Here is a 16,862-nt window from a genome sequence, read left to right on the forward strand (position 1 = left end):
CCATTTATCTCTCTGCCCCCTCAGCTCACAGCCTCATTCCTGATGAAGGGCTTTTGCCTGAAACGTCGATTTTCCTGCTCAGCGGATGCTGCCTGACCTGCTGCGCTTTTCCAGCAACACACACTCGACTCTGATCTCCAGCATCTGCAGTCCTCACTTTCGTGTGGTTTTAGTCAGAACCAACCTGTTCACCAGTTCATGATGAATCCTCCTATACCCACCCCAATGTGGTCATCACTATTCAAAACTATAGGAGATTATTCTATCCAATTAATCGCAGCTTGAATCCATTGTGTGAAGGCAGACATTGATGGAAGTGAGTTCATGTTTATGTTGCTCTTTTTATTCAAAACAATTAATTATAAGAAATAGTTATTTCATTCTATCTTGACATCATAATGTTGGCATCTAGAAACTGCAAAATTCACACAGTAAAATATCAATACGTGAGAATTAGAAATGTGAAGTGTCCTTATTTCAGCTGTTCTCTGCCCTCGTGTTTCTCTACTGGCTCCAATGTTGTGTTGCACAGAATTTATAAATGTTACAAAGAATGCAGAAATCCCTTGATCTGTAAGAGAAAATATTTGAAGAGTTTTTAAAGGTCAGAATCCGAGACTCGGAGACAGCTCTCAGAATAAAGATATCTTATTCAAACTTCCCTCTCGAAACTGCCTTCTGAAGTGGTTCAATGAGCCAGTGAGTTGGAACAAACCTTAAAAAAATAGAATCTCTATAGTGTGGAAGAAGGCCATTCATCCCATCGAGTCCACACTGTTTCTATGAAGAACATCCCACCCAAATCGAGATCCAGACCCTCACCATATCTAGTATCCCACATCCCTGAGCACTACAGACAATTTAGAATGGTCAATTCACCTAATCTTCACACCTTTGGACTGTGGGAGGGAACCGGAGCACCTGGAGGAAACCCACACAGACACGGGGAGAATGTGCAAACTCCATGCAGATAGTTGCCCGAGGCTGGAATCGAACCCGGGTCTGTGGTGCTGTGAGGCAGCAGTGCTAACCACTGAGCCACCATCCCATCCAACCTGGCATTGATCTAGGCACTCGAAATAATAATGACAAACTCAGCTCTGTCTGACCTGCAAAGTCCTCCTAATTATCACCTAGTGCTAACATTGGGAGAGCTATCTCACAGACTAGTAAAGCAATAGTAGCAGTAGTGTGTATTAACTACAAGATACACTGGAAACATTCACCAAAGCTCCTTAGACAGCACCTTCCAAACCCACAACCACTTCTGTCTACAAGGACAAGGACAGCAGCTACATGGGAACACCACTCCCTGCAGGTTCCCCTCTAAGACCCACACCATCCTGACTTGGAAACATATCACCATTCCTTCACTGTCACTGGGTCGAAATCATGGAATTCCCTCCCTCAGGACATTGTGGGTCAACCTACAGCACGTGGACTGCAACAGTTCAAGAAGGCAGCTCACTCCCACCTTCTCAAGGGGCAACTAAGGACGGGCAGTAAATGTTGACCCAGACAGCGACCCCCTTGTCCCACAAGTGAATAAAAAACTTTAATATTTTTAATTATTAATATTTTCTCTTTAATCTTCCTCATTTCAGAAAAACAGAAGATCAATTTTCCTGTGCATTTGGGAAACTAATTTTTGGAGTAACACTGTGAGTATTACAGATTCAGCAGCGCACTCTCTCAAAGCCCTGTTAAAAAGTTCATTTTGGAAATGTCTCTACATTGAACTTAAAATAGGGTTAGTTTTGGCAGATCAATCTCCCAAACAACATCACCAGCACGGATGACTTTGCCATTACTGTGTTTGCCAAGTGACAACAATTTGATATTTGATCACTTTGAGGTACCTTTTCAATGAGGTCATTACACTGAGCTTCATTGTCTTTGAAATCTTCATTAACGTCCAATGTCAAAACTGGAACTCTCGTCAAGTAGTCAAAATGAAGCCTGAAATTAGAACATGGAATTAAACTGAGCGTCAAATAAACCAAATATTTGCACTCCATGTAAGCCTACTTTCAACGTCTCTGTATTCATTCCCATAAGGCTTTGTTCCATTGACAATCTTCATCTGGGCTGCCAAGTGGGGTAAGCGCCAATTCAAAGATGTGCAGGGTCAGATGAATTGGCCATACTAAATTGCCTGTAGTGTTAGGTAAGGGGTAAATGTAGGGGTATGGGTGGGTTTCGCTTCGGCGGGTCGGTGTGGACTTGGGCCGAAGGGCCTGTTTCCACACTGTAATCTAATCTAAAAAAAAGATAGTGATAGAGTCATAGAGCTGTACAGCATGGAAACAGACCCTTCGATCCAACCCTTCCATAATGATCAGATGTCCCAACCTAATCTAGTCCCATTTGCCAGCACTTGGCCCATATCTCTGTAAACTCTTCCTATTCATATACCCATCCAGATGCCTTTTAAATGTTGTAATTGTACCAGCCTCCACCACTTCCTCTGGCAGCTCATTCCACACACATAACATCCTCTGTGTGAAAAAGTTGTCCCTTAGGTTCCTTTTAAATATTTCCCCACTCACCCTAAACCTATGCCCTCTAGTTCTGAACACCCCACCCCATGGAAAAGACTTTGTCTATTTACCCTATCCATGCTCTTCATGATTTTATAAACCTATATAAGGTCACCTCTCAGCCTCTGACGCTCTAGAGAAAACAGCCCCAGTCTGTTCAGCCTCTCCCTATAGCTCAAACCCTCCAACCCTGGCAATATTCTTGTAAATCTTTTCAGCACTCTTTCAAGTTTGACAACATATTTCTGATAGCAGGGAGACCGGAACTGAATAAGATGAAAAGTTAAACCCCTTATTTCTACAGGAACATAAAATAACACGTAAAGAGTCCATTCAGCCCATCAAACCTGCACGAAATCCTACTTTTTTAAATCATTCATGGGTTTGAGGACATCATTACCCATCCCTAGGCCCCCAGGGGGCAGTTAAGAGACAACCCCACTGCTGTGGGTCTGGAGTCACGTGTCGGCCAGATCAGGTAAGGATGGCAGATTTCCTTCCCTGAAGGACATTAGTGAACCCGATGGGTTTTTACAACAATGGACAATGGTTACATACTTAGGTTAGCCTTTTTTCTTTCTTAGCTCCAGATTTTAAACAGCTTTAAAATATCTTGGAAAAAGGTAACTGGGCAAAAGCCATGGGCAACAGGAAAAACTGACATAGATTTATACTGATCAGGAATGAACAGTGGAAGTATGTTCAACAGGAACTTGCATAAGGGATAAAATTGCAGGACCAGAGGGAAAGAGCAGCGAGGGTAGTATTGGGAATACATATTTATTATTAAGGAGTATCTGGGAAAAACTGGAAGACTTTGAACCAGTCGGACATTCTCTGAATCGAAAATAGTTTTTACCATGAAATTTTTCCATAACTAACAAATTAAACCAATAGATTAATGCAATGGTTTAACTACTGTTTACTAAAAATTAGGTGACTTTGGAGAAACAGCCAAGCAAAACTTTCAAGGAGATAAAAGGTGGGGTGTTTTGCCTTAATTGCTGGAAAAATCTGACTTTGAAATTTTTGTTGTTAAAATTCTGTTTTACAAACACAGAAAATACACCAGCAGTTTCAGAGCTCTTTCCTGAAATCCTGTTTCTCAGCAGATGCTCTTTGGAACATGGTCAAGTTTCCAAAAATCCAGAGGAACCTCAATTATCCAGCATTTGATTATCTAGACTGTCAGATTATCCGGCAAGATCGCAATGTCCTGATGCTTGGCTAAACTGTGTCATCCAGCATTCAATTATCCAGAATTCGATTAACCAAAAAAAAACACCCCGCCCATGTCCTTTGGATAATCGAGGTTCCTCTGTACCAGTATTTCTGGCTACCTGATAAAACCTGGAGAAGTGGACTCTGACCAGTCCCCAACAACTCAAATGCAAGTTGTTTGGAATGAGACCTAGATATTTATCACCAATCTACACCCAGGAGCAGTTCAGCTTTGTCAACAGGAAATTCAATGGATATGAGAAGACAGTACTTTTTATTCTTTGTTTCTGGACCCTTGACTCACCAGTGTTGCTTTTTAAAAATCATCTCTGCAGAGACACCTAGCTCAGAGATAAGGACACTATCACTGCACCATAAGGTCTTTTCCTATGTTCTCTGATTCTAACTCCTCTTAAAATTTTTAATGTTCTTTCAACCTCAGGAACCCCACTTGCAATTCACTGCAGTTGTTGTTTCCCTACTACTGAATCCACGTATTGATCTGTCTACAGCTCCGTAAAATTTGAATACTTTTCAAATCGGAGGAAGGTAAAGAACATTGCACTGACCTCATTGTCCTGTGTTGCAGCCAGCACTCATGTTTGACGTGAAGCTTTTCCAGATATTCCATTGGGATTCCTCTCTCTTCCGGGCGACCTCTCAGGGTCAGCCTCTTCATACAATTCTGAAAAACAAATAGCTATGCAGGTTCTCCAGAAAATATTTTATCTTCCAAAATACTCCAGTCCTTGCTTTGAAACTTATATTCTCCCCACCTACAGCCTTCTTCCCATTATCATCTCAATGACCTCTCACCCACTTGTCCATTCAGAGCAGTCACTATCAACTACAAATGAACCTTCCTTTCCAATTGTCTCAGTCAATGACATCTCTATCTGTCTGCCTATAAACCCTGCTGAGTTTAGTAGCTTGTTGTGTTGGAGAAGGTGTTGTGTGCCAACAATTCATTGCCAACCCAAACTTTCACAGAATCCCTACAGTATGGAAGCAGGCCATTCGGCCCATCAAGACCACGCCAAGCCTCTTGTTGGATCCATGGAATGTATTCACACATTCTTTTAAGACCTTGAGGCAATTGTCAAACTCGATGAATTTGTTGTGCCTCAGTATACGCTTTGAGTCTCTGAGAACTGGGTTTGAATTTGTCACAGTATGAAGAGGATTTGGCCTCCAGTCTCTGTGGATGACAGGTTACAATGTGAAAGCATTTACAACAATTGGATGCTTTAATTGGGGTACAATACAATCAGAACTTGGCAGTAAATTTGAAGGGACAGTTCACAGGGAGCAATGCACTGTCAGGAAATAAGTACCGAGGGAATGCCGCACTGTCAGGAAATAAGTACTGAGGGAGTGCACACTGTCAGAAGGTCAGTACTGAGGGAGTGCCGCACTGTCAGGAAATAAGTACTGAGGGAGTGCACACTGTCAGAGGGTCAGTACCGAGGGAGTGTCGCACTGTCAGGAAATAAGTACCTAGGGAGTGCTGCACTGTCAGAGGGTCAGTACCGAGGGAGTGTCGCACTGTCAGGAAATAAGTACTGAGACTGTCAGAGGGTCAGTACCGAGGGAGTGTCGCACTTGTCGCACTGTCAGGAAATAAGTACCTAGGGAGTGCTGCACTGTCAGAGGGTCAGTACCGAGGGAGTGTCGCACTGTCAGGAAATAAGTACTGAGGGAGTGCACACTGTCAGAGGGTCAGTACCGAGGGAGTGTCGCACTGTCAGGAAATAAGTACCGAGGGAGTGCTGCACTGTCAGAGGGTCATTACCGAGGGAGTGCCGCGCTGTCAGGAAATAAGTACCGAGGGAGTGCCGCACTGTCAGGAAATAAGTACTGAGGGAGTGCACACTGTCAGAGGGTCAGTGCTGAGGGAGTGTCGCACTGTCAGGAAATAAGTACTGAGGGAGTGCACACTGTCAGAGGGTCAATACCGAGGGAGTGTCGCACTGTCAGGAAATAAGTACTGAGGGAGTGCACACTGTCAGAGGGTCAGTGCTGAGGGAGTGCCGCACTGTCAGAGGGTCAGTACTGAGGGAGTGCCGCACTGTCAGGAAATAAGTACCAAGGAAGTGCCGCACTGTCAAGAAATAAGTACCGAGGGAGTGCCGCACTGTCGGAGGATCAGTGCTGAGGGAGTGCTGCACTGTCAGAGGGTCAGTGCTGAGGGAGCATACCTGAGGGTACTGAGGTGGCCTCTCCTAGGTGATTACATTGACGTGTATGATTGGGCTAATACTCATTTTCTAAGTGACAGATTTGACAGAAAAACTGTACCATCTCTCCCTGTCATTTTCTCATGATGATGTACGTTGGACTGGAATTACCTGTACTCCAGGGGAGGGAGGTTTTGGCAAATTTCGTTTTTGATGAGTTTTGGTGAAGATAATGGGTGGCAAAGAGTCATAGAGATGTACAGCATGGAAACAGACCCTTCAGTCCAACCCATCAATGCCAATCAGGTATCCTAAATTAATCTAGTCCTATATACCAACATTTGGTCCATATCCCTCTAAACCCTTCCTATTCATATACCCATCCAGCTGCCTTTTAAATGCTGTAATTGTACCAGTCTCCACCATTTCCTCTGGCAGCTCATTCCATACACGTACCACCCTCTATGTGAAACATTTGCCCCTTAGGTCCCTTTTAAGTCTTTCCCCTTTCACCCTGAACCTATGCCCTCTAATTCTGGACTCCCCCACACCAGGGAAAATAGCTTGTCTGTTCACCCTATCCATGCCCCTCATGATTTTATAAGGTCACCCCTCAGGGTCACCCCTCAGCCTCCGACACTCCAGGGAAAATAGCCCCAGCCTGTTCAGCGTCTCCCTATAGCTCAAATCCTCCAACCTTGGCAATATCCTTTTAAATCTTTTCTGAACCCATTCAAGTTTCACAACATCCTTCCAATAGGAAGGAGACCAGAATTAAATGCAATATTCCAAAAGTGTAACCTAACCAATGTCTTGTACAGCTGCAACATGACCTCCCAACTCCAATACTCAATGTACTGACTAATGAAGGAAAGCATATCAAATGCATTCTTCACTATCCTGTCTTCCCGTGACTCCACTTTCAAGGCACAATGACCCTGACCTCCAAGGTGTCTTTGTTCAGCAACGCTCCCCAGGACCTTACCATTAAGTGTATAGGTCCTGCTCTGATTTGCCTTTCCAAAGTGCAGTACCTCGCATTTATCTAAATTAAACTCCATCTGCTACTCCTCAGCCCATTGACCCATCTGATCAAGGTCCTGATGTACTCTGAGATAACCTTCTTCACTGTCCAGTACACCTCCAATTTTGGCGTCATCTGCAGACTTACTGACTTTACCTCCTATATTCACATTCTAAGCATTTATATAAATGATGAAAAGCAGTGGACCCAGCATTGATCCTTGCTAGTCACAAGCCTTCGATTTGAAAAATAATCCTCCACCACCACTCTTCTTACCTTCGAGTCAATTTTGGATCCAATTGGCTAGCTCTCCCAGATTTCATGTGATCTAACCTTGCAAAGCAGTCTACCATGAAGAACCTTGTTAAAGGCTTTGCTGAAGTCCATAGAGACAAGTCTACCGCTCTGCCCACATCAATCTTCTCCCCTTCAAAAAACTCAATCAAATTAGTGAGGCACAATTCCCCACACACAAAACCATGTTGACTATCTCTAATCAGGCCTTGCCTTTCCAAATGTGTGTCATTCCTGTCCTTCAGGATCCCGTTCAACAACATTCAGACCACTAACATCAGGCTCACTGGTCTATTGTTCCCTGGCTTTTCCTTACCACCTTTCTAGGATTATAGCACCGTATTAGCCACCCTCCAGTCAATCTAGCAACTTTGCACTATGTTTTTCTCTCACATAGCTCATTAATTGCCAGGTATACAGAGGTCTGTTTCACTGGTTTTGAAAGGAAGGGGACATGGTGTCAGGGATCCTGGTTTGCAATTCAATGGCTGGGACAGCTAGGATCCAGACTGTCAGAAACCCTCACCTCAGGTGTTGCCCGGAGATAGACGATGCCACTGAGTTCGATATTTTTACCAAAGTAGCTGTGTATCCAGCCGTGCCAGTCCTGGTACATAATCCACTCAGTCTCATTGATGTACTCAGATTCATAAAGATTGGAAGCAAAGACATATCTGTGAATGGAATAAAATCGAAACGTAGATTAATATCAGTTGTCCACCTGCTGTTCTGATTGCTATAAATGTAACTGTTCTGCTGAACAAAGACCCCTATAAAGCATTATCACAGAGAATTGGATCACTGTGAGAGGGAGAGGATTTACTCATCATCATCATCAGAGATACAGAAAGTTTCACAATACAGAACAGGCCATTTGGCCCCTCTGGTCTGTACCTCACAGGACCCACCTCTCCCTTTCAACATAACTTTCTATTCCTTTCTCTCCCTCTCACTTATTAAGAGCCCTTTTCTGTTAAATAATAAGGGAAATTCTAAACACTGACTATTGACATTCAATGGCATTGTCATCGTTGAATCTCTACTATCAACATCCTGGGGTTACAATTCACCAGAAACTGAACTGGGCTTACCACATAAACACAGTGGCTATAAAAACAGGTCAGAAGCTGGCAATCCTACAGAAAGTAACTCACCTGACTCCCCAAAGCCCACCATCTACAAGTTACAAGTCAAGAGTGTGATGAAATACTCCCCACTTACCTGGATGGGGGCAGCTCCAATAACACTCAAGAAGCTCAATACCATCCAGGACAAAGCGGCCGCTTGGTTAGCACCACATCCACTAGCTTTAACATTCACTGTTCTCAGCACTGCTGCACAGTGAAAGCAGTGAGTACCACCTACAGAATCCATTGTGGCAACTCATCAAGGTTCCTTTGACAGCACCTTCCAAACCTGTGATCAGCATTCCCTTTAATTCTTTTTCCATTTGCCTGGAGCTCCGATCTCTGTGCATGGTAATGGTTTCGGGAACCAGTAGTCAATATGATAATTGGTGTTGGCACAGTGATTACTGCACACGGAACCATCGAGAGACTGTTATCGAGCAGCTTAGAGGAAACTTTGCCTCTGACTACTATAAGGACAAGGCAGCAGATACATGGGAACACCACCCCCTGCAAGTTCCCCTCCCAGCCCCTCACCATCCTGACTTGGAAATATATTGCTGTTCCTTCACTGTCACTGGGTCAGAATCCTGGAATTCCCTCCCTAAGGGCCTTGTGAGTCTTCCTAAGGCACATGATTAGATTAGAATCCCTACAGTATGGAAACAGGCCCTTCGGCCCAACAAGTCCACACTGACCCTCTGAAAAGTAACCCACCCAGACCCATTCTCCTACATTTACCCCTTCACCCAACACTACGGGCAATTTAGCATGGCCAGTTCACCTAACCTGCACATCTTTGTGATTGCAAGGTTTGTGAAGGTTTGTAGCTCAGGTTGAGGTTTAGGGTGTAGGTTTGCTCGCTGAGCTGTAGGTTTGATATCCAGACATTTCATTACCTGGCTAGGTAACATCATCAGTGGCGACCTCCAAATGAAGTGAAGCTGTTATCTCCTGGAACCCCACCCAGGACAAACATATAAATAGAAAGCAGGAGACAACAGCTTCTCTTCACTTGGAGGTCGCCACTGATGATGTTACCGAGCCAGGTAATGAAATGTCTGGATATCAAACCTACAGCTCAGCGAGCAAACCTACACCCTAAATCTTTGTGATTGTGGGAGGAAACCGGAGCACCCGGAGGAAACCCACGCAGACACAGGTAGCTCACCCCCACCTTCTCAAGGGGCAACGAGGGACAGGCCCCTGGATGAATAAATAAAAAGGTATTCCTGTCCCTGAATAACGTTAAAGTCTTCATTTTTACTTCCTCCAACTCTTTCCTTTCCCAAAAAGCTTTCCCATGGGCAGCTGGTATGGTCAATAGTGTGTTCAACTGGCTATTTAACCATGAGTGGGGACACATTACCTTATTCTGCTCTCTGGTGACTTCCTCATGTATACAGTTCCATAGCAGCTGTGACTAACACTGTTTGCAGTCAGAGGGAACACCACTGGAGCAGGCTCTCTGTCCCTGGGTTGACTTCACGACATTCAGGACAAATTAAACCGATATTTCCCTACAATGCTTCTGCAAAGGAATGATGTGGAGGAGCCGGTATTGGACTGAGGTGGACAAAGTTAAAAATCATACAACACCAGGTTATAGTCCAACAGGTTTATTTGGAAGCACTAGCTTTCGGAGCGCTGCTCAATGTTGCGTTGTCGCCAAGCAGAGGCTGATAGCCAAGTTCGGTCCCGGTGGGGAGGGCCTCAACCGGGACCTTGGGTTCATGTCACACTACAGGTGACCCCACTGCACTATACACACATACACAGACACGCACTCACAGACAGACGCATACACAAACACTCCTACAGACCAAAACACTCACGCAGACCCTCTCTCATACACAAGCTCTCTCTCATATGCTCACACATACACTCCCACACTCACACACACACATACACACCCTCTCACAGACTTATACCCCTTTACACTCACATACATACACACACTCTCACAGACACTAACAGACGCTACCCCCACAAACACACTAATAACCCCCACCCCATCCCACACACACACCCACATGCACACACACATATATAAGTTTGTGAGGGAAATTTGTACTTGCAGAATTACATTTTATTTTGCTCAAAAACTGCATGAATCCATGTAAGATTCTGTAAATGTCTTTTTAGATTAGAATCAGTCTGAACATTGGGGCACAGACAGCCTCACACAGGGCATCTCACACCTTCAATGCATTATCTGGGCCGACATGGCACCTATTGTTAATGTTCACTTGAGAATGTAACTTTAAGAAAGTTCTGGGATTCACATATGAAAACTGAACTGAAACCAACATGGTCATTCTAAAAGATGAGAGACTTAACAAATAATCCAGGTCTTTTTCAATATATCATCTCAGTTACATCACACTGTGAACCTTTGCTATAAATTCTGTGTCCTACGATCTTATACTCCACAATCACCTGATGAAGGAGTGTCGCTCCGAAAGCTAGTGCTTCCAATTAAACCTGTTGGACTATAACCTGGTGCTGTGTGATTTTTAATTCTGCAAAGGAAGAAATATTTGTATTTATATAGCAACTTTTATAAACCACAGGACATTCAATAAAGAACGTCCAAAGTGTAGTTGTTGTTGTAATGTAAGAAAGATGGCAGCCAATTCGCACACAGCTAACTTCCCCTCCCACCCCGAACAACAATGTGACAATGTGATAATCTGTTCTCGTTGTGATGACTGAGAGATAAAGTACTGTCTGGGACACAAGGGCAAATGTCCCAGAATGTCTTCCTAGAAATACTGCCATGGAATCTTCTGCAGCGAGGACAGGCAGGAGCCCAGTTTAACAGCTTTACTGAAGGACAGTGCCTCTGATATTGCTGCACCCTGTGCTCAGTGTCAGTGTGGAATTTATGCGTTATTCTCTGGAGTGGGACATGAAGTGACAGTGTCTGGATCAGTGGTGCTGGAAGAGCACAGCAATTCAGGCAGCATCCGAGGACAGGCAAAATCGACGTTTCGGGCAAAAGCCCTTCATCAGGCTTTTGCCCGAAACGTCGATTTTGCCTGTCCTCGGATGCTGCCTGAATTGCTGTGCTCTTCCAGCACCACTGATCCAGAATCTGGTTTCCAGCATCTGTAGTCATTGTTTTTACCATGAAGTGACAGTGTGCTGAGAGAGTGATTGACTGACAGACAGCTGACTCCTTGTGTTACTGGCGGATGGAGGGGGAGAAATGAATAAATTCACAAACACACGAGAAACCTCTGAGGTGCCTCATTACCTGTCACTGTACAGAGATCGCTCAAAGAATTGAACTGGCTGGGCAGAATCTTTCACTCTGTCGCTGAGGGGCCTGAGCTGTGACCGTATTCTGCTTAAAGAGGCATAGTTCTGAAAGGTGTAGGACCAGCGTTCTGGCTTGTCGTACATCATTTGCAGCAGGTTCCCTCCATTCTTTTGCGATGCAGTTAACTCCTTTAACAGACAAGGAGTTCAGTTTAAACAGACATGATATACACGGCAAGAAAGACACACACCACTGGAAAAACAAAGACTTGATGAGACCTTCTTCAAAGAAAGTGCTCCATGCAGGTCCCCACCCAGATGGTCACTTTCTAGCATGGCAAAGGAGACCAAGAGAGGGGACCTCAAAGAGGTGAAGTCTGATGAAGGAGCAATGCTCCAAAAGCTTGTGATTTCAAATGAACATGTTGGACTATACCCTGGTGTCGTGTGACTTCTGACTTTGAACAAGTGCAGGGGAGTTCTCCTCAAGGTCCTGAGGCCAATTTTCATCAGACATCTGTCAGAAAGTGACAGGGAAGAGTGCTCTGAAAATCGTGTTCCACCAGCTCTGACAACACGTACAAAATCCTCATGAGATCACCAAGACAACCGAATGGCCTGACTGACTGCTAATCAGGGAAAAAACAATTCCCAGCAGGTTTTATGATTAGCTCACTTAACTTTAGCAAATCACAGAGAAAACGAAGAATAACTATTCTGTAACTGAAACTCTACCATGGGTTTGACACAGGTACAGTCAGATCTTCCGTAATGTGATGGTATGTTCTTATGCAACTTTTGTTTTTAGATTCCCTATAGTGTGGAAAAAGGCCCTTCAGCCCAACCTGACCCTCCAAAGAGTAACCCATTCAGACCCATTTCCCTCTGACTAATGCACCTAACACTATGGGCAATTTAGCATGGCCAATTCACCTGACCTGCACATCTTTGGACTGTGGGAGGAAACCGGAGCACCCGGAGAAAACCCACACAAACACGGGGAGAATGTGCAAACTCCACACAGACAGTAGCCCGAGGCTGGAATCGAACCTGGGACCCTGGTGCTGTGAGGCAGCAGTGCTAACCACTGAGCCACTGTGCCACCCATGTGCTCCAGAAACAGCGCTTAAAGTGTTGGTGATGTAATCCTGTTACAGCCAACACACATTTTAAAAGTTCGCGCTTTAGAAACACTGTCCCCAATTTGTCAATCACATTTCAGTGAATTTGTGTTGATGAAGCATGCGGTATAACAGAAAGCCCCGTATTATGGGGGGGAAAAATACAGGGGGCAAACTACTGTAGATGAAGAGGCCAGACCATTAGAGTGGGTTGATCTTTAGCGCTGATGATATGCTGTGGCCTATAAACAATGGTCATTCCTTACTCTGATAGCAGATCAGATGGGCCAAGGTATTTTTCTTGTTGGAATTCTTTGTTTTAACCTTTCTTGGTTTTTCTGTCTTCTCACTCTCTCATGTGGAGAGAGACAGGGTGAGAACGATGTTTTCAATTCACAGGCTCTGGATATCTGGCTGCTGAGCACTTTTGTATTTGTAACAGACAGCAGCTCAAACAATCCGCGGACTGTCGCTGAGTAGTATTTCCCTTCGGTGACAGACTCTTGGTGTTCTGTCTCAAAGTAGTGCCTTCACCACTTTGGAAAGCAATATTGTCTTGCACAGCTAAAAGTGTGCACCACTTAACTATAAAGCTCTCCTGGCATTTCAACAACACAGCCAGTCTACAGTCCATTTGTTTCACTGTTTGACATAAAGAATATCCCCACATCCTGTTCCTCCACTCAGGAGGAGATCCGCCAATACTCAGGACCTACTGGGTAATCCGATTGGGTAGTGGGCACTGCCAGTCATAGTCTGAAGAGGATCAGGGTTGCCCTGGAAAAGGTGAATCGGGGGCTTTTAGGGTGTGAGTGGGAGGGGTGGGTGCAATGATTGGGCTGAGGGGACAGGTTAGGGGAGTCAGATGGTGCTTGAGAAAAGGGCTTTACATCATTGTATATGTGCCCCCCCGCCCCCATAATGTGAACAGGACACCTGCCAAATGATATGCCTCACATTCTAGTCTGCCCTTTTTCACTCTGAGCATAAATGCCAATCTGTCTTCCCGTGTCCACTTTGACCATGTTATTGTGTGAGCAGTGTGTTGTTCAACTCAATCAACCCTCCAGCCCAGCCCAGCTTGGAAAGGTATCACTGTTCCTTCAGTGTTGCTGGGTCAAAATCCTGGAATTTCCTGCCTAAGGACATTGTGGATGCCCTTTTGTCCCAGTGATTGTAGCTGTTCAAGAAGGCAGCTCACGCCCACCTTCTCCAGGTTAACTAGGAACAGGCATCAAACACTGGCCTAGAGTGGTATCCATTACAGGAGATTGTTTTGCAGTCTGTGCTTTCCTGTCTCTCTCAGCACCCTCGGAGTGAAAACATTTCTCCTCGACCTCACTCCTAAGTGGCCAACCCCAGTTTGAGATGATTGCAATAACCAGCTTGGTCTGGACAGTACAGATCTGTGATTGGAATTGTATACACAGAGTCAGAGAGTCACACAGCGGGGGAACAGACCCTCTAGTCCCACCTGTCCATGCTGACCCGATATCCTAAATTAATGTAGGTTCATTTGCCAGCACTTGACCCATATCCCTCTAAACCCTTCCTATTCATGTACCCATCCAGATGCCTTTTAAATGTAATTGTACCAGACTCCACTACATCCTCTGGCAGCTCATTCCATACACACACCCCCCCCCATGAAAAAGTTACCCCTTAGGTCCTTTATTATTCTTTCTACTCTCACCCTAAAAATATGCCTCTCTAGCTTCAAACTCCCCCACCCTTGGGAAAAAGACCTTGGCTATTCACCTTACCTATGTCTTTATAAACCTCTGGATTGTACACTACCCACTTGGATCACCCTGTGTTTTCGGTGACAGGTGCAAGTGTATAAAACACAGCAGCTGGTAAAGCCTGCCCCCGCACCCTGCCCACCCCTACCACCCTGCCCATCCCCAGCCTCATTTTCCCGATCATCCCTAGCCAGCCTCTGTCCAAGGTGGGCTAGCAGGGACTGATATTGGCAGCTTGCCTGAAAATTGAACAAAAGAACCTAACGGGCAATTGTGTCTATGTACAAGCCAACAGACCCAACTATGCCACACTGCAGCTGGCTTACCAAGGGTGTGCCAGAGTCAGAAGGCCATAATATCACAGAATCACATTGTTATGGAACAGCAAGAGAACATTCGGCCCATTGTGCCTCTACTAACAAGTGCTAATCTCCTGCTTTTTCTCCATACCCTTGCATACCATTTCTGTCCAGATAACCATCCAATGCACCTCTTGAATGCCTCCATTGAAGCTGCCTCTGTCACATTTCCCAGCAGCGTATCTCAGTGAATATGCTCCTGCTCTGATCAGCCAATCATTTTTACATGACATCTCAGAAAAGGCAGTGTCAAAAATTGTGGTGCTGGAAAAGCACAGCCGGTCAGGCAGCATCTGAGGAGCAGGAAAGTCAACGTTTCGAACCAACATTTAAGAGGCATTTGGATGGGTGTCTGAATAGGAAGGGTTTGGAGGGAGATGGGCCGGGTGCTGGCAGGTGGGACTAGATTGGGTTGGAACATCAGGTAGGCATGGTCGGGTTGGACCAAAGGGTCTGTTTCTGTGCTGTACATCTCTGTGACTCTATGACTCTATAAACCCTTCATCCGCAGTGTCTCCCAATCTCTGAAAAGGCAAGAAGGGCAAGTGTGTCATTTGGAGGGGACGCTGTATACATCAGTGCCAATGTGGGCAAAGTCTTATAGTGCCTGGTTTTCACTCCCCTGCCCCCCCACCCCAGCCCGCCTGGCTCCCAGTGAGAGGCAGAAATCTGGCTCCCACTCCCTCAATGTCACCTGGAGCATGTTACACTGGAAGAGATGCCTGGTGATCCCAACACTTCATCGCGGGTTGGGGATGGAGGTGGGGGTATGAGCAGCACGCTCCCTCCCACGGAATACTCACCCCCTTACCTCAGAGTCGTCTCCCTCAGTTTGCACGTTACACCAACGGGCGATGGGCTCAGCGACCACATCCCAATCCTCACTGGCCTGCCCCAAAATCTGCACCAATGTCGATTTGCCAGCAGCTGGAAGCATATTTGAAGAAGATGTCATTCATTGAAGTAGGCGGCTCCGAGACCAAATGTGACGCGAGAGATGGAGCGGGGTTGGAGAATTGGAATGACCTTCTGTTCCTCTGCGGTCTGGGAGGAGTTTGCAGAGTTTACAGGAGATAGATCTTTCAGATGGGATGAACAGACAAAACAGGAAAGTGGCTTCGAGGATGGAGATTAGCCATAATCTGGATTAATGGAGGATCAGGCCCAAATGGTCCACTCCTGTTTCTCTTTCCCATGAGCCAACACCACATTGACGGACCGAGTGGGTTTTCCCTCTCTGTGCGGATGGCTATAAGAATATAGCGGGTAAGATTCCTCCGCCATGATCAGACGGTGCCTTGTCCAAATCACTACTGGCGTCCTAATGACAACTCGGATTTATTTTACACCTTTATTAAACACATCCTGCAATGTTTACAGGAGGGGGGTCATCAGAGAAACGTTGATGCACGAGGGGATGTTGGGACTGGTGACCAAAAGAGTGAAAGAAAAGGAATATTTTAAGGAGTTCATTTATAGCCACAGATGAAGAAGAGTTTCTTCTCTCCAAGGGGAGTGGACCCATGGAATTCTTTACCACCAGAGGGCTACTCAGGCTGAGTCATTAAATCAGGAAGGCAATCAAGGGGTTGTGGCGAAAAGGCTGCAAAGTGGAGTTAAGGATTATCAGATCAGCCACAATCTCATTGAATGGCAGAGATTAGATGGGCAGAATGGTCTACTTCTGTTCCTGTGTCCTAAAGTTTCTGAAAGGTATACAAAACAAGGTAGAGAGCTGGAATTCCAGAATGAGGAGTCTAGGCAGCGGAAAGTACGAACACCAATGGCAGAATGATAAACATCGGGAATAACGGAGGACGGAATTGGAAAAGCTCAGAGATCTGAAGTTTTTAAGGCCTGGAGGAGGCAACGGGGATAGGGAGCGGATGTAGGAGCTGGAGGAGGTTATAGAGATAGGGAGGGGGTGTAGGGGGGTTACAGAGATAGGGATGGGGTGTAGGGGCCAGAGGGGGTTAGAGAGATAAGGAGGGGG

General features: G+C 45.4%; 1 protein-coding gene across 1 annotated transcript in view; it reads right to left on the minus strand.

Moving 5' to 3' along the window:
• Positions 1 to 341: 341 nt before the first annotated feature.
• LOC122539294 (deoxycytidine kinase-like) overlaps positions 342 to 16,862 on the minus strand; it is a 21,159-nt gene continuing 4,638 nt past the window's right edge. The window contains exons 2-7 of the mRNA XM_043673988.1: positions 15,681 to 15,796; positions 11,643 to 11,836; positions 7,783 to 7,930; positions 4,331 to 4,446; positions 1,860 to 1,959; positions 342 to 571 (exon numbers count right to left, since the gene is read on the minus strand). Of these exons, the coding sequence (XP_043529923.1) occupies positions 545 to 571; positions 1,860 to 1,959; positions 4,331 to 4,446; positions 7,783 to 7,930; positions 11,643 to 11,836; positions 15,681 to 15,796 (701 nt within the window). The 3' untranslated portion in view covers positions 342 to 544. The remainder of the gene's footprint in view (positions 572 to 1,859; positions 1,960 to 4,330; positions 4,447 to 7,782; positions 7,931 to 11,642; positions 11,837 to 15,680; positions 15,797 to 16,862) is intronic.

This window comes from Chiloscyllium plagiosum, chromosome 32 (assembly GCF_004010195.1).
Source record: "Chiloscyllium plagiosum isolate BGI_BamShark_2017 chromosome 32, ASM401019v2, whole genome shotgun sequence".
NCBI lineage: Eukaryota > Metazoa > Chordata > Chondrichthyes > Orectolobiformes > Hemiscylliidae > Chiloscyllium > Chiloscyllium plagiosum.